Below are 23,387 nucleotides of genomic sequence, written 5' to 3'. Positions count from 1 at the left end.
TGGTCAGAACATCTCATCTTAAACAAAGACATGATGCTACAGAAAACCCAATTTTAAAAAAGATAGATGGAGAGAAAGCTGAACATTGGGGAGTACAGACCACTCTCTCACAAATACACTAGCTCCTGTTCTCAGTCTCCAATTTCCTACATAGCCCGAGTCAAGGTAATGGAGGCTCATCCTGGTTGGCTGGTTTCAAACTCAGAGCCAGACCCTGGTGGGTGTGCTTGGCGACGGCACCTCCCGGCTGGACACGTGGGAATCTTCACACCCGAGCCCCTCCTGCAGGAATATTCTGACGACCAGACCAGGGCTGACTTTCCCTGTGGCTTCACTTGATTTACAAGTGACACCATCCTGGCTTTACTTCTAGGAAGCTGAAGCTCTCCAATACACTGTAGCATCCCTTCATGGTAGAGCTCAGTCAAGTGGATGAAAGCTTTCCATGACTTCCTGGAAAATCCTTGGGTATCCAAATCTCCCACACTAAGAAGTTCTCCGGGTTACAAAGCTGCCTGCATCTTTCTGCCCCCTGCCTCCCCCGCCCCTCAAAAAGAGGACAGAAAGAGATGGCTGCCACATTGAGTCTACTAGTGAGAAACTACCCGAGTGTCTTCTCCCAGGGAGAAGGGAAGCCATTTTCCTCATCTTCGGCTTATTATGAGCCTGCTCTAGGCTCTTGGGGCTGTGAGGAATTTCCTGATTAACGTGTGGCAAATGATCCCCTGGCAACTGTCACTCACAGGATCAAAAAGTTCTTTGACAGCCACTGAAGAGCATATGGCACCAAGACGTAAGAGTACAAACGTTGAGACAAACAGATAAAGATTAGAAAAGTCTGAGAATGGAGAGAGAAAGTAATTTCTATCCAACTGCCTTCATAGAGCACCATAAACTTACTACTGAATCAGAAGGGGACTCAGAGGCCATTTATCCCAGCCTCCTTATTTTACAGATGGGGAAACTGAGGCCCAGAGACGGTAAGGGACTTACCAAAGGTCACACAGTCTTGCTCAAACTACCAGCCTACCTAGCAGGTGAATCTACAGAAATCTCCAAAGAAGAATTATGAATCTTTGAGCACTCTAACTCCTCTGTGAGGCTCTGCCACCTGCCACCATCTCTCCTCCAACCTCCCATGCCATGTAAACTCCAGACCCTCAGGATGGCTGGGAATAAACTGTTTCCTACATAGTTTCTTCAGACCCTACCCCTCCCTATGCCCCACTCCAATTCTGCCCACCTCTTCCACTGTGCCCTTGGGCAGGTTTCAGTGGGATCTGGCTTCCCCAGGGGATGCCGCATCCCTCCCACCCTCTCCAGCACCAGCTGTCCTCGGATGCTCCCCACACCACTGCTGGCCGTTCCTCCTTTGAAGCTGAATCTGTTATGACTTTTCACCCAGTACAGACCATGGTGGGTCTTACCTATTGATTCCCAGACCTTCCTACCTGACTCAGCCTCTTCCCCAGTAGCTACCCTTGTACTGAGGGACTTCAACCTTCCAGCTTCTCTTTAAGAGGGAGACATCATCAAGCTGAGGAGGGATCGCCTATTCCCTTGGTGCTTCCTACCTCTACTCTCCCTCCCAACTCTGAGCTGTACTTAGATATGGACGCTCACTCCAAGAGTGTAGACTACCCCCCATCTACCTCTTCTCAGTATGAGGGACTGCTGCGCATTTTACCCAACTTGTTGCATAACCTGTAGATACAATTTTAGAATGCTACACAGAGAGCCTTTGTGCAATAATGTGAACATAAGAAAAACATGAGATTCTGAACAAAGCCAGAAAACCTGTTCGCCAATAGAACTGGGGGCTTGCTCCTGAAGGCCTAGGTTGTCCACATGAATTTACAAGGGAATCTCAATCTTTGTTTCAAAAGAATTTTGAATGTTCCAAGAATGAAATATAATTCAAAAATTTTTCTAAACAGATGAGAAAAAGGTACTGTATCGTACTCTTTATGAAAATAATGTGGTTCTGATACCCAAACCAGGGAGAGATAAAGCAGAAAATGTTTGACTTATTTCACTAATAAATACTGAAATGATAAATTTTAAATAAAGCAGTAACCGATTGTAATAACATGCTTTTAAAAAGTCATCACTAAAATGAAGTTGAATTTATATCATGGATAAAAGGATTAAGTAAGGAAATTAAATTAAGGAAAAATTATAATTAATCATATGTGACCTCTGCTTCTATTTTGGCTCAGGTCATAGTGCCTCCTGCAATCCCACAGGGACAGCTGTAAGAGGTTAAAATCCATTTAAGAGTCCAGAGTAAATGTGTGTGATATCGTTAAATCCACTACCCGAAGCTGTAGTTGTTCCCATGCAGCAGGGGGCCCAGGGGCTCTCAGCCTCTTTGGCTCCCGGAACACCCTCCAAGGCCCAACTATAGCAGCAGCCACATGTCTGCTGTTAGTTTTTTACAAAACAGCTTCCTGCATTTTTTCTTACTACAGCTTCCTAATCAACGCTGAGGGAAGATAAATAAGCTATTATAACATTGCTAGAAATTGCTAAAAATCCTCTTGGTTCTGCTACCCGCTTGGCGCATAATTCTCTTTCTCAGTTTCTCTCTCCACTTGAGACTTCTATTGATCACTGCAGTTTGTCTGCAGCCCTGGCACTGTGGCCATTGTCATGGTGATGGGAGAGGCTGGTGACATCTTTGGTGACATCCACGTTGTCGGGGAGGAGGCATGCAGGCAGGGTTAATCATTTCTGGACGGCTGCTGGTCTTTCTCTGGAGTTCCACCCTTACCTCCATCATCAGCCATGCTGAGGTCATTTCTAACCAAGGTCAGCCCAGAACTGATGGCACAAGCTCAGGAAGGGGCCGGCCTGAGAACAGGAGCGCCTGGCTTCTTCCCAGTTGTTTCCCCATCCTCCCCTCTCACAAGAAGAGAGGTTTGCTTGTGCTGGGCCCAGGAGAAGATGAAAGAAGGAGCATCTGAGGGAGCAAGCAGCACCCAGCCTGGAAGCAGGATGTCCTGATGTCACTTACTATTGGGGTGACCCTGGGCAAGTCATTTAACCTCTGTTTTCCTCAATTTCCTCAACTGTAAAATGGGGACCTCCCAAGGTCATTGTGAAGATAAATGAGATAATATCGATAAAGCACTTAGCACAGGCCCTGGCACATGGCAGGTGCTATGCAAATGCTTATTTCGCACCCCCCCACCCATCTTCCCCTTTCCCCTGATGGTATCCCTTTGTTTCTATCTGTAAAAGCCAGCCCTGGATGCTGTGAACTGAGCTCCAGAGTCCACCTTCCAACATGCATGCAGACATCACAGAAGAAGGTCGTTTACTCACTAAATTTCAACAAAAACCTCTGTATAATGGGTAGATGGGACAGAAAAAATGGGGACCCTGACTTAGTAAGGTCACTCAGTGCTGTGCTCCTTCCCTGGGGATTACTGGATCTGCATCATTTTCAACTACGGCAGCCATTAAAACAAAATGCAGACGCGTGCGCACCACACAATATCCTGAGTGGGGCCAAAAAGCTTTTTGGAAAGTTAATAATATTTTAAATTGTAAAATATTTGCTTAGCTGATCTTTATCTCATTCTTTTTCATTTCTATTTTTACAGATAGTTTATCATGTGCATAATGTATTGGGACCACAGTACATGTAGCTAAATCTTTAAAAAATAAATCTACAGTTACTGGGGGGAGCAGGGGCTCATTTGTTTTTCCTTTTTTTCTTTGTTTTTCTCTCTTTTTTTTTTTTAAACTGACAGGACTACAAGACTGGAAAAAGTCTGAAGATCTCACTACGCTAGATAAGGCAGGAACCAGAAGAAAATGAAGGCAGCAGCTCACTATACAATAAACCTAAGTACAAAACTATGGGGAGGGACTTTCCATTAGACAGTGAGTGTTGGGAAACCAGGAAGTATTCCGGCCAACTTCCCACACAATATGCTACAATAAGCTCCAAATAATAAATGACTTTGCCAATCACATTCTTCTATTTTCATGTTTTGTGAATGAATAGGATTACCCACTGCTACCTTTAACTATCTTCTCCCTCGCCCCATTCCCAGTATGCACGTGTACGCGCATGCATGCACACACACACACACACACACACACACACACACACACACACTCACACACACACATACACTCCCTCTCTCTCTCTCTCTCTCTTACACACTCGCACACACACACACCCACCCCAGAAGAGCCAATCACAAGGAACATGCAGTTGTAAAACCAAAGGGACCCACTCTTCCTCTTTTTTCCTTTCCTTCTCCCCTAGGAATCATCCCCTGATACTCCTTATTTTTCACTGAAGGTGAAGGGTAAGGAAGCAAGTAAGTCCTGGCTAGCCAGGACAGGGAAGAATTAACCAAGCTGGAGAATAACGTGCTCAGCCTTGGGCTTTCAGAAAACCACTCTGGCAGCTGAGTGGAAGACAGCACCCAAAGGGCAAATACATGAGGCACAGGCGACTGCAACAGTCCAGGAGAGAGGGGCTGAGCACCTGGACCAGTGCAGCAGCCTTGTTGAGTAAACATGAGGAAGAAAGACAATGCAGACACAGGAAATAACATGATTAGGTAACCAAATGGTTATGTGGGGGGAGGAAAACAGATTAGGAGCTGCAGATGACCCTAGGTTTCAAACCAAGAAGGCTGAAGAACAGCGGTGCCTGCACAGAAATATGGGAGTGAAGATGGGATGGGCTCCAAGGAAGCTAAAAAGCTGTGCTTTGGACATGCCAAGGCTGATTCCCAGGAGACATTCAGTTATATCTGTGAAACCTGGACAGTCTACCAGCGCGTGCCAGGAAACGGAATCGCTTCCATTTGAACTGTCTTGGGAAGATTCTGAAGATCACCCGGCAGGAGAATGTACCAGACACTGAGGTCCCTTCTCAGTGAACTGCCAAATATTTGAACCCCTACTGCAGAGAGTGCAACTCCGATGGACCGGGCATGCTTTCGAACGCCAAAGGCATGTTTGCCTAAAAGGTCATTTTATGGTGAGCTTACACAATGCGAGTGTTCACACAGAGGTTAGAAGTGATACAAAGGGGCAGCTAGGTGGCACAGTGGACAAAGCTCCAGCCTTGGAGTCAGGAGGATCTGAGTTCAAATCTGGCTTCAGACACTAACACTCAACAGTTTGTGACTCTGGGCAAGTCACTTAACTCTGACTGCATCATCAAAAAAAAAATGATACAAGGACACTCTCAAAGTCTCTCTGAAGAACTTTTTCAATTGCTCATGAGAAACAGGAGACGCTGGTACAGGACTGCCCCGCATGGCGTGCCCACCTCAAAGGGGCGTTGTGCTCTCTGAGCAAAGCAGAATTGCGTAGCTCAAGAGAAACATGAGCTGCACAGATCTAGAGCCACCTCCACTCCAAACCTTCACGTGAACGACATGGGCCCAAGCTCACATACTGGTCTGATCAGTCACCGTCAGACACACTGATGGCCTTTTGGTCCTCTCCAAGAATAAAGGCCAATAGGCAATTCAGTCAGAAATGCCCCAGAGGCAACTGGTGGTGTGGGAAAGGAGCTCAAGACAAAGTTGAAAGCTGGATACTTGGGAGTCACCTGGATAAAGGTAAGTAAACCAGGAGGAAGGGATGAGAAGATTGGGGAGATGGGATAGCTGCATTCTAGTCTGGGCAATCTGTCCTGAAGCAGGTCCAGTCCAGAGGCTGCGTGGAGTCTTAAGAGAGCACACTGCACTTGCATTTCAGAAGACCTGGGTTCAAATCTTATGCCTGGGCAAGTCTTCACTTTGTCTCTCTGGGACTCAGTTTCCTCATCTTTAGAATGAGGTGATTTGTCTCTCTGGACTCTGGGTCCCTCTCAACTCTAAATTTGGAATCTTGTGATCCCACTCTGGGATCAGTTCTCTTATCAGCAACATGAAGTGGGCTAGAGCAGATTCATCAAACTCAATGTGGCAGCAGAGCTCCTGAGAGGAGTCCAAACTACATGAAAATGCCAACTGGGAAATTTTTAACAAAATAAATAAAAATACAACAAAGATAATGCTAACTGTGGTTTTCTAAGTCAAAGTGTACTGGCAGAGATCTGGTTTCTGTTAAAGCTTGACACTCCTGGGCTAGATGACCTTTAATTCACTTCAGCAAATACCGAGCACTGACTGGGTGCGCCTACAAGACTTTGAGCCTTGCCTGGAGTCAGAGGCAGAGTGTGGATGATAGGTCCTAGTCCTCAAAGTGCCCCTAAATAGCTAAGACTACAAAGCTACCCAGATTCCCAAAAGAGCAAAGTGACACTGTACCTTACTGTGTTCTGAATAGTCTCCTCACCCTACTTGGCCCTGAGGTAACAGATGCAAAGAGGCATCATCTGTGAGCCACCACCCACCCCGCCCCTGCCCCGCCCAGTAATATACCAACTCTTATCTAAGACCATGTCAAGTGCTGGAAGAAAGCAGTACAGAGAGGATGAAGCTGTACTCCTTCCAGTGTGTCCCAGGGGCTCCAGAGGATGCCTCAGATGGACTTACCACATCCCTTGTTTAAGGACTCAAACCCTAAGAGCCCATTAGAACTAGAAGGGCTCTCAGAGACCACGTAGCCTTCTCTCTCTGTCTCTCTCTCACTCACACACACACACACACACACACACACACACACACACACACACACACGCTGGGACAGTCTGTGTGTGTGGGTACTGGCCTTGTCCTCCATGAGGGCAAGGACATGTCTTTTCCATTCATTCACCCAACAAACACATATCAGGCATCACCTGTGGGTGGGGCACTGTGCTAGGAGGTAAAAATAAACAAGTGGTTCTTCCCAAGAACTTTGGCTCTAATGGGGAGGAGAACAAGACAGGTGAGTGAAGACAGAGAATGGCAGGGAATGTACAGGGGGGTAGGGGAAGGCACTAGATGGGGAGCTTGCTGGAGGCGAGGGGCAGTCTCTGCAAAGGCACAGCAGTGGAAGAGGGAAGGTCACCATGGGAAATGAGGGGCAGGCCCATTTGGGTGCAACACAGAGCACCTGAAGCAGAGAAATTGCCAGGCAGGCTGGAGAGCCAGAGCAGAACCCGACTGGGCGGGGCTGCCCACGCCAAGGGGAAGCTTCTGGAGTGGGTGCTCAAGCTGGAGGAGCTGTCCAAGGGGGAATCTCCCTGGGCCTTGGCTGTGGGGCTGAAGGCAGAGGGACAATGCAAATCCCAAAGTCTCTTAGGAATCTCCACAGCAGCTGATGATGGCGACGCTGCTGCTGTGTAGCAAACCTTCTCTGAGCCCCAGGCACTGCAGTATTGCCACACAGAAAGCTACAAAAGCCTTTACTTCTATTCACAAACCATTTCTTCTGTCACTGTGTTCAGCATACTGGAAAGGGCTAAACGTCCTCATTACTGTCAACACCTACAATGCAAATTCTGCAGTGATTTGCCTTTAAAAAGGCAGTTATAATATGCAGAACTGAAAAGAAAATTACCTACTTCCAAGCTACCCCTCTAAATTTCAACACTGATTTGATGAAGAAAACAACCTTTATTAGACTCTCCAAAAGTAACTGCTATTTTGAAGCACTAAAGGGAACAGGAATTCTGCAAGGGCATCCACATGTACAAAAAATAAAATAACATCAATCTTACGCTCTACTGCTTACATATTTTGAAAAAAAACCCATATTTGTTTATTCAAATTTGGTCAATGAGGCAAAACTCAGTTCAAACAGCCTCTGGTTTTTGACCTCTAAGGAGTCAGAGTACACAAGAAGGGTTAATTAAGCCAAGCAAGCTAGCCCTGCCAAGGCCCCACAGGAAACCGGATGTCGGAGCCAAGAGGATGAGCCCACAGTATCTGACGTGACTGGACTAAATTCTGGAGCTCGTGCTCAGCGGCAGGCTCACCCTTTTCAGTGTGTCTGCCCAGGTGCACACACATTGCCCATGCCTACTTCAGCCACATCTACTTGGTAAAAAACAAGCAGTGGAGACACTTTTGCTCTCCGCTGAAATCCTTGGGTAGTCCTCTGTACCAACTCCTCACTGTCTCCTGAACTATAAAAATGCTTTCCTAGATTTAATTTGTACATATTTCTTATCCCTTCCATTCCATCCAACGGCCCCGAAGGACCCAGTCAGCTTTTCTGCCTGGGAGCCCCCATCACTGCAGTCAGACTCACAAAGGCCTATGGGTATTCATGAGCAGAAGTCTCCTCCTTTTCAGACACTCAAAGCAAGCTGGCTCCCCCCAACCAGTTCCACAAACACTCCTTTGCCCAGTAGCCCTATCATTTTCATCCACAGAACGAGGAGTACACAAAGATAGCAAGAGAAAGGGGTGAAAATGTTTGGGAAGTCTTCCTTCCGGTCTGAGCCTCCCCAGTACAGGAACACACCTGCCAGACTGTCAAAGCTCATGTCAAATACCCCCACCTCTCTTTCCCATGACTTCAGAGAATGAAAAGCTCTGTTCCAAAATGAGGTGGCCCCCCTCTCAGGTGCACCCCACTGCTGACTCCCCCATTTTACTTGAACCAAAGTTCAAGAATAATCTTAGTTGTAACAAAACCACAGCATCTCATTCAAAGGCACTGGACATTTCAAGGAGTGACACTACTGAAGAAAGAGCCATAGTTTAGTTACAAGACAGGGCTTGGGTCGGGGCGTGCAGAGATCCCCACAAAGTCTCCATTTCCTAAAATCACGATAAAGAAGGAACCAAAAGGATTGAACCTGAGGCTCATCAGAGCTAATCCAGGTACTTACTGAAGCCCTGACCACAGCTACAGTGACATAACATTACTTATAAATGTAGGCAGACTGAGGTTCTTCCCAGACTGTTGGCTGGTGACCAGTAAATACAATAAAGAAAGGCATGTAGACCAGGTGAGGGGAGGACAAGGACCTTCCTTGCCTAGGCTCAAAATCATTTATAGTTGGGGTAGAGAAGAGAGGCAGACTTTAGCTAAGGACCTCTCAATGACATAAGGCCTCGGGCCAATGGCCAGACTTAAGAGGTCATGAGAACAGAATTAATCTGGGGCCACTCCTGGCTCTTTTTTTTTTAAATTAATCTATTTTGATTTATCAACAATCACTTCCATATGCTTTTGAGTTTAAAATTTTTCTCCCCCTTCCTGCCCCACCACAATCTGATGTACTGCCTGGCTTTTGATAGCCTGGTGTGGCAGCTGTTATCAAAAGAACAGTCCACAGCATGTCTGGGCCAGTGCTAGCCTCCACCCTCTGGCCAACTGAAAGCCTAGCAAGGCAGGAAAGGCAGGAAGCCCACTGTGGGCAGGAGGAGCTCCAGTGGAAGGATGCACCAGGAGAAATGATATGGCCTTCACAGGAGGCATAAGCAGCCCCTTCCCTCAGATCCTCCCAGGCACAAATGGCCCTGTCACAAGGAGCCTCCAAGGTATTAGTACTGAAGTCCACAGGTACGAGGGTAGAGTTAGCCATACATCTGCTCCTTGAAGGTAAGGAACGTGGAAGAGAAAGCCTGGCTAAGGAAATGGTTTCTGAGAAGAGCATTTGGATTCGCGGACTGTGCCTGACAAATGTACAGCTTGAGAAGAAGCCCACCCAACAGTGGCGGGTAAGGAAGGATTTGGCGGATGTCTTGCAAAACTAATAAAAAATGGTAAAAACCTAAAAAGACCTAAAAGAATCTGTCAAAGTAGGAGCTGACAGACTTAGGACAGGTTTTCTATTCTTGAGTTCTCTGTCAAAGTTCGGTTTAGTTAACCAATGAACAAAACGCATCAAGTCCTGACTCTGCACCAGGAACTGCAATAAGCCCTAGGAAGACACGCTCCCGAGTGAGACAGTCCCTTCCCCCAATGAGCTACATAAGAGGGGAAGACAATCCACGCACAGGAGGGGAGGTCAGGAAAGAGAGGGTACAGGGAATCTGAGGCTGGGCTCAGGTCACTGCCACACCTTTCTCGGTACAGGGTAATAGCAGGGTCATCCAATCACAGGAGCTGATGAGCTCACCACCAAGTGAAGTAGTAAAGAAAAACGGGAGAAGAAGGCCCAGGACAGAGCCCTGTGGGGCACCCAAGGTTAGAGGGCTCGAGCGGGAAGAGGGCCCGGCAAAGGAGACTGAGGAGGAGTGGCCAGAGAGGTAGGAGGAGAATCAGGAGGGAAGGAATGTCCTGAAAACCCAGAGAAGAGAGGGTCAAGGAGGAAAGAGGGATCAATGGTGTCACAGGCTGCAGAGGTCAAGGAGGAGGAGGACAACAGAGAAGAGGCCACTGGACTGGGCAATTAAAAGACCACTGATAAATCTGGAGGGAGCAGATCTGTTGGCTGATGAAGCCAGGCTGCAGGGACTGGAGGAGAAAGTGAGAGGAGAGGAAGTGGAGGCAGACATCTCCAGAGTAGCTGAGAATGCACAGATGGAGGACGTGGGAGACACTGGCGCGTGTCTGCAGGTCACAGCAGAGACAGACAGGGAGAGGCTAAGTCAGAGAGAAATCTGCTGCAGGAGCAGAAACGCAATCGGGTCCCTTGTGCACAGAGAGGAGCTGGCTTTGGCCAGGGGAAGGGCCACCCGCCTATTCAGGTGGAGACAGTGGTGCGTGTGAGTAAGCAGAGTGACACTGATTTGGGGAGGAGCCAGTCAGCGCGAGGGCATGAACTCCTCCCCCCCGCCCTGCTCAGCAGCCTCTGTATAGGGACAACCGTGACCAATGGGGCAGTGGCCTGGTGCTTCAACAGGATAAGAAGCAAGGGACTCGACTCAGAAGAGATGACAGTGTAGACTGGACTGCCAGAGGACACCAGAGTGCACAGAGAACCAAGCCTGAAGGCAGCAAGACCAGAGTTCCAATCAGGCCTCAGATACTAGCTGTGTGACCTTGGACAAGTCACTTCCCTCTGTTTGCCTCAGATTCCTCATAGGTGGTTCACAAGAGACCCTCCCTCCCAGGGTTGTTGTGAGGATCAAATAAGATCCTATTTGTAACGTGCTCAGCACAGGGCCAGCACACAGTAGGTGCTTTGCGAATGCCAGATTGCTAGCCACAGAAGGTCAGAAAAGCAGCAACGCAGAGGAGGCGTTCCCCTCAAGCTGGCAGCACAAACTCCTTCAAGCCTGAGCCTCTGAGGCTCAGAACGGCAAAGAAGCCACCCTGTTACGGCACTGAGAATGGCCTTCACAGTCCATATAAAACAGGCACCGCTCCCGCCATGTCATGTGATCTGCTTGGGAGTGCACCTGTTTGGGAGAGATCTTTGGAAGCCAATTTCCAGGCTGGGGTCAAGCGCTCATAACCTTGGGAGAAGAGGAGCAGCTGAGAGCGTTTCCAAGTCCCCCGCCTCTCTCTAACATTACAGAGTCACCAATCCAATCAGGATATTGGGGGGAGGGAGGAGGAGGGAAGGATGACCATTTTGTAACTAATAACACACATAGAATTCTTGTTTCTATAGGCTAAACACAATCATATTTGTCAATCTTTGCACAGAAACTTACCACTTGTCCATTCTGAGGGTTCTTGTGAGCATACGGAGGTCCCCGGATATGATTCCACATTTGTCCTGACGTCATAGCAAAGACCACACACTGAAAAAGAGGGTAAATTCAAATGACTGAAACTCAGAGAATATAAAACACAAAATGCTACTTGAATACAACCAGTTTATTTAGCAAATTCCATTTTTTACAAATCTGTAAAAGATTTAAGATACTTCCTACTAGAGCCAACCACTGCTTCCACGCTTCGCCTTCCCAACCGCTCTGACATCATGTGGACTGAAGCCACTGGCAGCTGCACCACGTATGAGAGTCCTCCTGTCCCTGGAAGGACGCCAGTAACAGGAGAGGGCATGCATTATTTCACTGATGTCGCTGCAATTCTAGGGTCTGGAACAGCATCTTCTCAGGGAACATAAGAGCCTCATAATAAATGGGATTTTTTTACTGAATTTTAGACCTAAAAGAATCTAGCAGAGTAGGAACTGACAGACTTAGGACAGGTTTTCTATTCTTGAATTCTCTGTCAAAGCTCGATCTAGCTAATCAAGCAAACAGCATTAACTGAGTGCCTACGTATACCCTCCTTGACTTGCAGTAGATAAAATATAGATTAGAAGGGACATGCCCTTGGAGAAGACACCATTTAATGGTAAAAGCATGGACATTAAGTAACAGAAGCGCACATGTAGCTGCATCTCTGGAAGTGCCATCATTGAAACTGCCCAAACCACAGAGGAGCCCAGAGGATGGCCGGCCATCCACCTGTTTCAAGGGATGCTATGACCAGAATAATTATGGTGGTGGCCAACTTCCTGCATACTTGGCTGGGCTGACTGTGCCAGATCACACCGGGGACCGTCCAGGGCTGCTCATGATCGCCATCTGCTCACTGCCATGAAAATCTATTACTGGGATAAGAGTATTCCCCCAGTAAAGCCGCAAGGCTTCCCTTCAAGGCACCCCATGATCTCACTATAATTAAAAGGGTAACTGACTCCAAAGCAACGGGAAGGTGCACAGTGGCCCTGAGAATCCTCAGCATGATGCCAACTCAGACATCCTCACAAAGGATGGTCTAAGATGTATTATGGAGGGCAGGCATGAGCAGAAAAGGGGGCAAGCCAGCTACATGGGCAGAAAGGCAACTGATGGACAGGCCTGATCCTTAAAGAACAAGAGATGAGTCTCCATGGTAAATCCTCTGTCCAAAACTGAGGAGGGAAAATAGGTAAAAGCCCCTCGAGAGACTGCAAGGCAATGACTGGCTAAGGGGCAATGGCTCCGAAAGTGAAGGAAGGAAAGACACTAACGGCCAGGTGCACTTCAAGGAGATGGGTTTTCTTTGATCTGGACACTGAAGGAGGGGGTGGGGTTGGCCTAGGCAGAAAGGAACAAGGAGAGCACATGGAAAAAAGGCAGGAAGTGGAAAGTATGTGCCAAAGGTGGGGAACAGAGTAGTTTAACTGAAGCAAAAGGGATGCAACGTCTGTAATCTTAGTGACAAGTTCAATAAACAGAGAGTTGGCCGAGAAGAACGACCCCAGCTCTAAGAAACCCAGTGTGCCTGCCTTCCACTGTCCCTGCAGGAGAGGGTCTTCAGAGCGTGCCTGAGAAGGCTTCACGGAACCTGACGCCACAGAGGCAACCTCAAACCAAGATGTCTCCAAACAAGCCTTGATTCTATGACATCTACAACAAATATCCGGGCAGGAAGCACCAAGAAGACACGAAGCAAGGAAGAAGACAAGGAGAAAACGTCAACACAGCCTCATGTCCTAGAAGGCCTCTTCTAGGCTCATATCACAAAATGTGTTACCAGGAAGCCAGGTGCCTTCTAAACCGAATAACTGACCGAAAAGGACAAGGAAGAAGTAGAACGAAGGCTTTTGTGAACAGAGAAATGATTTGTAATCACTGTCAAATACCAGATTTATCTTCATTACCCAAGGAGATATTTTCCCCAGGAAAGACTTTTAGGTTCCTCCAGGGCTGTTTGGTTCATTAGAGATATGTCAGAAATATGAGGAAAAACGGGAGGTCCTCAAAATACTTATTTTTAAACTCATATCTATCTAGCCTGATACTTTTATCTAGACACAGGAATGGACATTTTTTATTTCTTACTAGTCTTTATTTCTAAGGTTTTATAGACATAAGATTATTTCAATCTCACCTTTTCTGTTAATTTTGCCTTGCAACATTATTTTCTACCACTTCACTGTACTTTTCTGACCTGTGTGCTCTCTTTCCACGACTATGTTGAAGCCCCAGCCACCTCTGGCATCTTCTCTTTCTTTCAGGACAGAGACATCAATCACAGTAATAATAATAATTTTTAAAGGCTCCAATTTCAATGTGCTACCTCCAAAAGTCACAGGGTGGTTACAGGGTCTGGATTACAGTTTTTCAGATGCAGAGTCTCTAATACCCTAGAATATATATGCTTTGATTAAATGACCCAGATGATTAGAAAGCACTGATTTAGATGTTCCTTCTAACCATGCCCATCACCACCCATCCATGCTCACTAAATAATGATAATAATAATGATGCTGATATTGACATTGATTATGATAACAATAGTAGCTAAAATTCTTACAGAAATTATGTGCTCTGGCGCTGTGCCAAGCACTTCACTCCTTTGGTCCTTCCAACCCTGGCTTGGTAAGGAAAGTGGCTTGGTGACTTTCTCAGGATAGCTAACAAGTACCTGAAGCTGGATTTGAACTCTGATCTTCCTGACTCCAGGCCCAGAACTCTTGTCTACTGTGCCACTCATCTCCATGCCCTCCCCAGCGTGACTGTGGGGGATGAGGAAGGTTCATACGACATGATCATCCCCTCTCCCTGTTTAAGCCTGGGCCCGCGTTGGTGGCCGTTTGCACTATCCCAGATACACACAATGACAGTCTCTAGCTCATCCACCCAAATGCAGGCCGCAGACATTCCTCCTGCATTCGGCCTTTCTGGTGTGGCCAGACAAACTCTATGCAAAGCTCTGGGACAAAGTTCAACTTGCACCTTACCACCTATCTACAAGAATATCTGGAAGGCCTCATTCTCCACAGGGAATCCTTCTCCAACTTGTCCTCTGTAATGGACTGAAAACATGATTCTGAGAAAGGACCACAGGCTTCACCAGACTGGCAAAGGAGGGCAAAACACAGATCAAAATGAAGGACCCCTATTCTGAGGCAGTCAAGATGGCAGAGTCAGCATTTCTGCCCAGCTCTCCAACACACCCCTTCCACAACATCTCAGAAAATGCACCAGACCAAATTCTGATAGAGAAAACTCAGAAAGAGGACAGGGAGTCATTTTTCCAGCCCAGAAGACAAGACAGGCCTGTGGACACTGGGGAAGGGTGAGGAGCATAGAAGCTCCCGGGAACAGTCAGGGGCCTGAGACTGACCACCAGGGCAGGAGGAGGTCCCAGGGGGCCTCTGAGTCAGACCTGGGAGTGGGAACGGGTGTCACTTGGCATTTTACCCAGTTCCCAGTCACAGACCCAGACCAGAGACAAGTGGTCTGGATCTCCAGGTGACTTTCCGTCTCCTACTACCCAGGCCCAGGTCACAGTTCCAGGGTGGGACAGAGAGGTCACAGTCACCAGTGAGAAGCTCCAGCTATGCACGGAGCAAGGAACAAGTCCCAGAACCCCAGCTGAGAGGCTCAGGGCCGAAGAGCAGAGCAGAGACTCAGTCCCAGCCTTTAGTACTGCTCATGTCGCTTTACAAAACCTTCCAGGAGGCTAAGAGTGACCGAGTCCAGCAGCCAAAAGACCCGAACCAGGCCAGGAACTTGGAGAACACAGGCCAGGAGGGCAGGCCCCCCGACTGATCTGTGAAAGCGGCAGATGCTCAAGCCCTCTCAGAGGCCAGCAGAGCCCAACGCTAACAAAGTGCAAAGTCAGTGAATGGGCTGGAAGAATGAACAAACAGAAAAAGAACCCAACCACAAAGAGCTACTCTGGGGACAAAGATGCCCAAGACACAAACCCAGAAGAAGACAATGACCCGAAAACATCTACAAGCAAAGCCACAAAGGAAAAATGCAGATATGACAAAAGCCCACAAGAATTCCTGAGATAAAGAAAGAGATTAAAAAAAGAAAGAAAAAAAATATTGTAAAAACCAAATAAGAGCAGCAGAGGAAAACATGAGAAAAGAAATTAGAACGACGCAAGAAAGTTATGAAAACAGAATCAGCAACTTGTTAAAAGAGGCACAAAACTTTACTGGAAAAAAAACCAACTCCTTGAAAATCAGAATTGGTCAAGTGGAAGGTACAACTGCATGAGACATGAGCTCTGCAAACAGCTGCTAGACAAAAGAGGAAAACCTTTCCCAAAGTCTGGAGGAGGCTCATTGATCCTTCCCGAGCTCCCATGCATTGAGAAACCAAGCTCACCATTGGCAGGACAAAGGCAGATACGGCACACCATGCAGAGAATCTCCAGGAACCTTCCATCCATGAAAAATATTCTACATCACACAATAAGGCACAGGGGTCACCTGGGGCCAGCCTATTTTTATCACTGGGAGCCATAAGCCCCCTTTCAAGTTATAAACCAAAAATTAAGTTTAGACAAATGAGGAAGTATAATGACTGCTGTTCCCCTGTAAGAAAAGAGATTAAAGGGACACATCAAAGGGTCCCTCATTGTCATGACAGAAATAACGCAACAAAAGAGCACAAAAATCCAGTCTTGAAACTCAATTTGCCAATGCTTTTTCGAGGCTGATAAAAATGAAGGGCTGGCTGAGACATGCTGGGTTGTGGCCAACCTTTCCAAAGAATAAGGCACAGGGATTTTTTAAGAATTATAATGGACCGTGAAACTATGGCATTGTTCATAGGAGATGACAAGGCCTAGAGAAACACAGGGTGTGATGAGCCATGGGAAATGTATATAGGTCTTGAAACATTTCCTCCATTGGTGTAAAGACTTACATTTTGTTTTTATTTAACATCTTGAAGGTTTGGGTCTGAGCAAGCATAGATGCTGCCGCACTCTGCTGCTATCAGGCAGCTGGAAAACTCTGCTGGTTCAGAGTGGCAGAATTCTGGGCTCCCCTTTGGTCTAGAATTCCCTAGTTATTCTTCTCATAGGCTTGGCTAACTGTTGGAAGCGAGACCCTGTTCTGGGCCTGGGCTTTGAGCCACACTGCTGCCGCTGCCACTGTTGCTGGTATCTTCTGAACCTCTTTCTCCATACACCAGTCTGGCCCTCTCTCCCGAGGGTGCCACCCAGCATAGGTCCCTTTCTCAATCCACCCTGGATCTGTGACCCAAAACTGCAAGCTGCACCTGCCATTGTCCCAGTGCCCTGGCTGGGTCTGGTGCTGCTGTTTATAGATCTGAGACCTCCTCTTGTGGTGTGCCCAGCTTCTCCTTGGATGCCAGAATGCAGTATGCATGGCACACTCCTGGCCTGACCCCATCTGCAGTGCCTGTATACCTCTCTCTCTGCCTCTGTTTGCCATGCTGGGCCCCTTTCTGGATGTCTCCATCAGGATTCCATCTTCTTGTGCATTTTATAGATCTGCTTGGAAGAGTCTATGGAGGGGAGGTCAATGCACTGCTGACCATCACTCTACCATCTTGGCTCCAAGCCTTTGTCTTTATTTATTTAGCATTTTTTTTTGCCCCAATCACATGTAAAAACAATGGTTAACATTCATTTTTTAGAATTCTGACTTCCAAATTCTCTTCCTCCTTCCCCTACACCCTGATTGGAAAGCAAGCACTTTGATATAGGTGATATACATTCAATCCTGCAAAACATATTTCCATATTGGTCATGTTGTGAAAGAAAACACAGACCAAAAAGGAAAAAAAACCCAAGAAAAATAAAGTTAAAAAAAAAGTATGCTCTGATCTGCATTCAGACTTTATCAGTTCTTTCTCTGGGGTCCATCCCTTTACCTTATGAAACCCTGATGAGACTCACCTGCTCAGGAATCCCTGGCACCCTTCATGTGGCTATTAGTGAAGAAATGAGTAGGCTTTTTCAAGCAATCTTCTAAAATGGACATCTTTACATTGAGCAACTGACTAAAAGATGTAGCGAATGCTAGATCCCACATGACCATCAATAGATTACGAAAAGGCTCCCTTCCCACAAAGTTCCTTTCATCCATACATCAAAATCATTCATGATTCCTAAAAAAAGTAAGAGAAATAACCTTGTTTAATAACTTTCTAACCCTGAACTTCAGCCAAAGCATAAAACAGATGTATATTTGCCAAAGTGTGCACCCCTGCAATGGAGGAAGACAAACACAGAGTCTAAGTAGCAGAGAGCCTTCAGGGAACTGACTGGGGATGTGCTACAGCAGTCAGTCTCCTGGAAGACATTTACATCCATGCAGAAGGGTCTGGCCTGACCATTTACCCAGCAGAGAGTCCCTCAACAAAGAGCATCTGTGGCCCAGAATATAACACACGCACCTAAATGGTCAGCCAATCCATCCTGTGGGCAACTCTGTCCATTAGCAGGGATATCCGAGGTAGAAAGCAGATGGACAGGTTAGGCCCATAGCTGAACTGGATCAGGAGAGCCAGCCAGAGCAGCAAAGCTCTTTTAATGACCCCAAGCTTCCGCCGCAGACAAAAGGCCATCTTTCTAATACCAACATCCTACCCCTGTAGCTGCGTGCCTCTGAAAGACTGAACATGAACATTATCCAGAGGGTAACTGAGAGAGAGCCCAAAGCACCTGTGGGTAAGCTACTGCAGAATCTGCAAGGATCGTGAGAGAACGGGAGTAAAAGCTATGAGGAAAATGCATGTTGAAAAGAGAAGATGGATGGGTGGCACAGTGAGGAGGAGGGATGACGGGAGAGGGCTGGTCATTCTCTGGGAGTTTCATATGGTCAACAGCCAGTGAGGCAGGCCATTAGCATGCTGGGTAAACCTTGAAGCAAGTTTACAGGCAGACCTGAAGAGTCCCACAGACTGAGCAGGCAGAGAGCATGTGAGTATTTATTCTCCTAATTAATTCTTCAGTTGAGTCTCCTGGGTTGTCTACATAAACCTTCAAAAACCTCCCTTTCAGAGAGAGAGAGACAGAGAGAGATTTTAAACTCTTACTTGACTATGACAATTCCTTAGTTTCTTTCTCTCAAAGTTGTCAAAACAAGCCTTTCCAAAATGATGCAGACAGGAACGGTAGAGGCCATGAAGTCCATCTTCAACTGGTTCTCTATTATATTCAATTAAACATTTTTAATGTTAAAGGAAAATTTTCTTATTCTCGGACCACCTTTTGTTGCCTTTTCTAAGTGGGTGTTATATTTTTTCAAAACTTTTTTTTTATGCATCTGTAGAGATAAGTTTTTTTAATGATACAACTTATTTTGCTCACTATTTTCCTAATACTGAACCACCTTCACATTCCCTGTATAAACCCTCACTGATCATAATGTATATCTTTTACAGAGGAGGAAACTAAGACTTTCTGAGGTTCAAACAACCAGTTAGTATCTGGGATTGGAACCCAAGAATTCCTGACTCCAATTCCAGTAAACTATTTAAAATACTGGGCTATCTCTGTTAATGAAATTACTCTGATACGGACCTGCATTTCTTTTTCTGGCATATCATTCCTAGGTTTGGACATTAAGACTGTATTTGACTCAGTATTATGAATAGAATCATATTTCCATGTTTCTGAAAACAGCTTGTATAATATATTCATGAATATGTGAATGGATTTATTTGTGACTACATCTTATCCAGGTGTCTTTTTCCCAAGGTATCTATCTTATTAATGGCCTGTTCAATTACTCATTCTGACTACCATCTGTACAGGTTATGTGATTCTTGTCTTCTCCGTTTAGGTATTTAATGCTCTTGTAAACATTCACCTGTTTCTTTCAGATTCTCCTTTTCTTGGGACAGAGCTTTAGCATGTCTCCATGCTAAGTACCTACCCCCCATTTCAGCTTTGCTTTGTGGCCTGTCTTCTCCCATTAGATCGTAAGCTCCTTAACTATCTTTCTTTTTCATATTTGTCTGCCCAGAGCGTAGTACAGTGTTGGGTCTGCTCTTCACAAATATTTACTGACTATTGACTAGATATTTTTTTTCCCCTTTGGTTCTGTCATCTTGTGTCATTCTCATTTCTGAATTATTTTTCAAAATTGAATTTGTTCTCCTGTTCTCTCTTTGAAAACTAAACTTATCAACTGTATTGTTCTTTTCCAAACTGCAGGCCATTTTCTTTATTAAAGTGCTTTTAATTTTTTTTCTATTTTGCTAATATTTCTCTTAGGTGGCTTATTTTGTGCTTCCTTTAGTACATGAATCTTTTTTTTTTTTGGGTGAGGCAATCAGGGTTAAGTGACTTACCCAGGGTCACAGAGTTAGTAAGTTTCAAGTGTTTGAGGCTGGATTTGAACTCAGGTGCTCCTGATTCCAAGGCTGAAGCTCTATCTACTGTGTCACCTAGCTGTCCTGAATTCATTCATTTTTAACTGCAAACTTAAGTCACAAATACCACAGCATTCATGGATTTCTATTTGCTGCTGAACCTTGATTTTTTCTTACTATTTCTTTAATTTGGACATCACACTGATCTTAAAATTTTTAAAAATGTCTGCATTTTGGTGCATACTATGTACTGCTAAGTTATTTCTGGTCACCGCTGGTCTCTGCATCTTTCAATCACATTCCCCTTATTTCGTGTTGGAGACTTGGAGCACTTCTCACAGTTCTGCCTCTTTGAGTTTCTCCCTCCTCTGCGGCCATTTTTGGTGGCTGTCCCTTGGCGAATGTGCAGAACCAACTGCACACAGAGATGCTTCCCTCTGCTACTCCCTTCTCTTAATACAGCCACCAAATCGAAAGATTTCAAAAGCAACAGGGCTTCCAGCAGCTCTCCTTTCAAGCAGCCAAACTGAGAACAAAAGAACTTCTCTTGATGGGGCATACTTTGGAGCAAGAGCCAGTCCCAACAGGAGCGCAATCTCATTTCAAAATTAAAATCGGATTCCTTATTTGGGGTTTACACATAACTGAGATTTCTGCTACAAATGCTACAAAATACAGGCCAACACCTAAGAAAAACATGAACCATCTGGCGGATTATCGTGAGCAAACTGACGCTGCTGAGCAGATTCCAGACTGAGCCCGACCTCTAGGGGCTGCCAAATACCAGGTGAGGAGAATGGTCACCAGAGACAAACAAGAAGAAACAAGACCTGGGGTCCAAGATGGCTTTATTTAAATCCACAAGGGGAGAGAAGAAGCTCCTGCTGTGTGGTGAAACAGAATCCACCTTCCACTCTTGTCCTGATGTTACTACAGCGGGATCAATAATTGTGTTCTCTTTCCTGCTGAACTTAATGAGCTTTGTAGCAGCAGCAATCTGAAGTCTGAGCACTAGCATAAAGAAAAACGACGACCACCCATGCTGAGCACCGGCAGCCCGTGCGTGAAGGGCTCGAACCAACGTCGTTCACAGCTACACGATGTCAAGAAGGCGTCATGAAGATTTCCGCGGCATTGCATGCCCAGCTGAAGGGGATCAAATCATGTGGCATGCGGGACCTAACAAGGCAGTGATTATGAATCTCCTTATGAAGTCTGAAGGCGAACACAGTCCTAGTTCATGATTTTCCATTTCAGAATTACAGTTCAAACTGTCTATATGTACACAAACATGTACTTACAACCCTCCATATACAACATATCCCAGCCCAGATCTGTGCAAACATCAAATGTGTTTACGTGTGAAAAGACAAGGCATTGGGGGAAGGGATGGACAACGCTGGCCCCGAGGCCAGCCTCTTTCCATCTTGGCCCCAAGCAGCAAGGTTAACAATGCTTGAACTTGATGCAAGATAAAGTCACCCTTCCAAAGGCAGAGGCGACTCTCACTAACCAGGTAGAAATGAGAGTTCAAGTAGAAAGGATGGGGACCCTGAGGCTGGGGGGAGGTGGCCACTCCCTCCTTGGGCTGGTGAGCCAGAAGGACAAAGTCTGACGTGGGGGAAGCTGATTCAAAGGGCTACAGTAACTCAAGGATAAAGAAGGAAAGGAAAACAGCCCACAGTCACGGTCAAAGCTGCCTAGGCCCAAACACAAAGGCAGCTCAGCAGCACAGTACAGAGCGCTGAGCCCATGGTCAGGAAGAGCCGAGTTCAAATGCAACCTCAGATATATCCTCGCTATCTGGGCACATCACTTCACCTCTGCCTGCCTCAGTTTCCTCAACTGTAAAACGATGGGTGTCATAATAGCCCCTACCTCACACGGCTGTTACAAGGATCAAATAAGGTTATATTTATAAAAGCCCTTAGCACAGAGCTTGTATGCAGCAAGTGCTTCATAAATGCTTATTCCCTTCTCTCCCTTCCCTAAAGGGAAAGGTTTCACATAAGGATGACCCTGGGTGTTCTCTGCTGTTGGCACAGCACCATCACAGATGGGTATAAAACAGCAGGGAGGGCCCAAAGGGCTGCAGACCCCCAGTGCGGATCCCAGCCCCCGCCAGCCCTGCCCCGCTGACATGCCCTAATGTGCATGCACACACGCTTACCAGGGAAGCCATGGCCCAGCCCGTCTTGTTGTAGATGAACTCCAGGTTGTTTCTCCTCAAGTAGAGCAGGCCTCCAACGAGAGAGATCAGCAAGGCCAAGGCGATGGTGCCCGAGTAGTTGGGGGGCCGGAACACGCGGATCTGAAGAGGGAGGGACATGGAGCACCCGTCAGTGGTCCATGGGGAGGGTCGCCGGCGCCCTGCCGGCGCCCCCCCCTCCTCAGGAGGCCTCCCCCACCCCCAGTTCCCAGGAACTCACATGGACATCTGTCCGGTCAGCAATCCACTTGGCAAGCTGCTCTGCGGCAAACCCGATTCTCTGCAGGTCAAAAGTGTCAGCGCGCTTGGGTTTCCCCTTTGGAGGAAAATGCATGAAGGTCGGGGCCGAGTTCATGTTGAGCTGCAAAGGAAGGAAGCCCGGTCAGCAGATGGCTACAGCCCCACGGTCGGCCCCCGGCACTGATGGCCCGAGGGGGAGAAGCATGAGGGGCATGCTCGAGAGGAGTCTGCAAGCTCATCCTTTTCTCTGATGCTTCCACTTCAGCGGGGGCTTCATCTACTGCAGCCACCATTATCCCAAGGGTCTCTGCTGATAAGCAGCTGCATTATAGCCCAGTGACTGCTGTAGTGTGAACCCCAAGAACTCAGCTCTGCGCCGGCAGCTGACTGATTACAGCCAACTTAACAGGGCTGAAAGGGTAGCTCGCCACAGACATCTTCTATGAAGTGCTACGACACATATTTCCTAAGCTAGCATTAAGCCGAGGCACACAGGGCAAACCTGCTGAATTAAATCATGCGGCCAACAGCTGGAAATCAACGATCAAAAACCAGGTTTAAAAGGCAGGTCACACACCTGCCTGGGAGACAGGCCAGTGCTTGGATAATCAAAGTGGAAAGATCCAGCAGGCCTGGCCTGAGCTCTAGCTGACTGTAGCAATGGAAAAGAAAAGCCAGGAAAGCCAAGAGCCCAGCAGCAGAAGAAGGCTGTCTGGCTGTGGCAGAAGCAATCCTGGGTGTGGGATAATTCACTCAGGCCTCAATTCTTTCCAACTCCTCCCACCCTGGTGCCCCTGAGAACAAGCCTGTCCTCCCCTCAGTGATAGCCCAGACCGCCCTGGGAATATGAAGGGAGGCCAAGGTGTGCACTGGCTGGGGCAGCTGTGGAGAAGCACTGGGCAGGTCACAAATACCAGAATGCCTACGTCCAGGAAAAGACAGGGCACCAGATTCCCATACACAATGAATGCAAAGGGAATGTATCCTTTAATCCGAATCTCAAAGCCAAAGGTGGATGCTGCCTGCATCCCCCTCAGTCTGAAAGGTGGACAAACTGTGAGTGTGCTGTGGTCCTCAAGTCATTGGCTATGGCA

At 46.9% G+C, this 23,387-nt stretch overlaps 1 protein-coding gene across 3 annotated transcripts in view; it reads right to left on the bottom strand.

The window, feature by feature from the left end:
• The window catches only part of TUSC3 (tumor suppressor candidate 3), a 68,606-nt gene that overhangs the window by 21,722 nt on the left and 23,497 nt on the right, over nt 1–23,387 (bottom strand). For all 3 annotated transcript variants that reach the window (XM_020976764.2, XM_078148742.1, XM_078148741.1), the window contains exons 4-6: nt 22,274–22,414; nt 22,015–22,155; nt 11,466–11,555 (exon numbers count right to left, since the gene is read on the bottom strand). In XM_020976764.2, the coding sequence (XP_020832423.1) occupies nt 11,466–11,555; nt 22,015–22,155; nt 22,274–22,414 (372 nt within the window). The remainder of the gene's footprint in view (nt 1–11,465; nt 11,556–22,014; nt 22,156–22,273; nt 22,415–23,387) is intronic.

Source organism: Phascolarctos cinereus, unplaced genomic scaffold, assembly GCF_003287225.1.
Source record: "Phascolarctos cinereus isolate Bilbo 61053 unplaced genomic scaffold, phaCin_HiC Scaffold_9;HRSCAF=440, whole genome shotgun sequence".
In the NCBI taxonomy this organism is placed as follows: Eukaryota; Metazoa; Chordata; class Mammalia; order Diprotodontia; family Phascolarctidae; genus Phascolarctos; species Phascolarctos cinereus.
The sequence above is the reverse complement of the archived record's forward strand: the minus strand, read 5'-3'. Positions and strand labels throughout refer to the sequence as shown.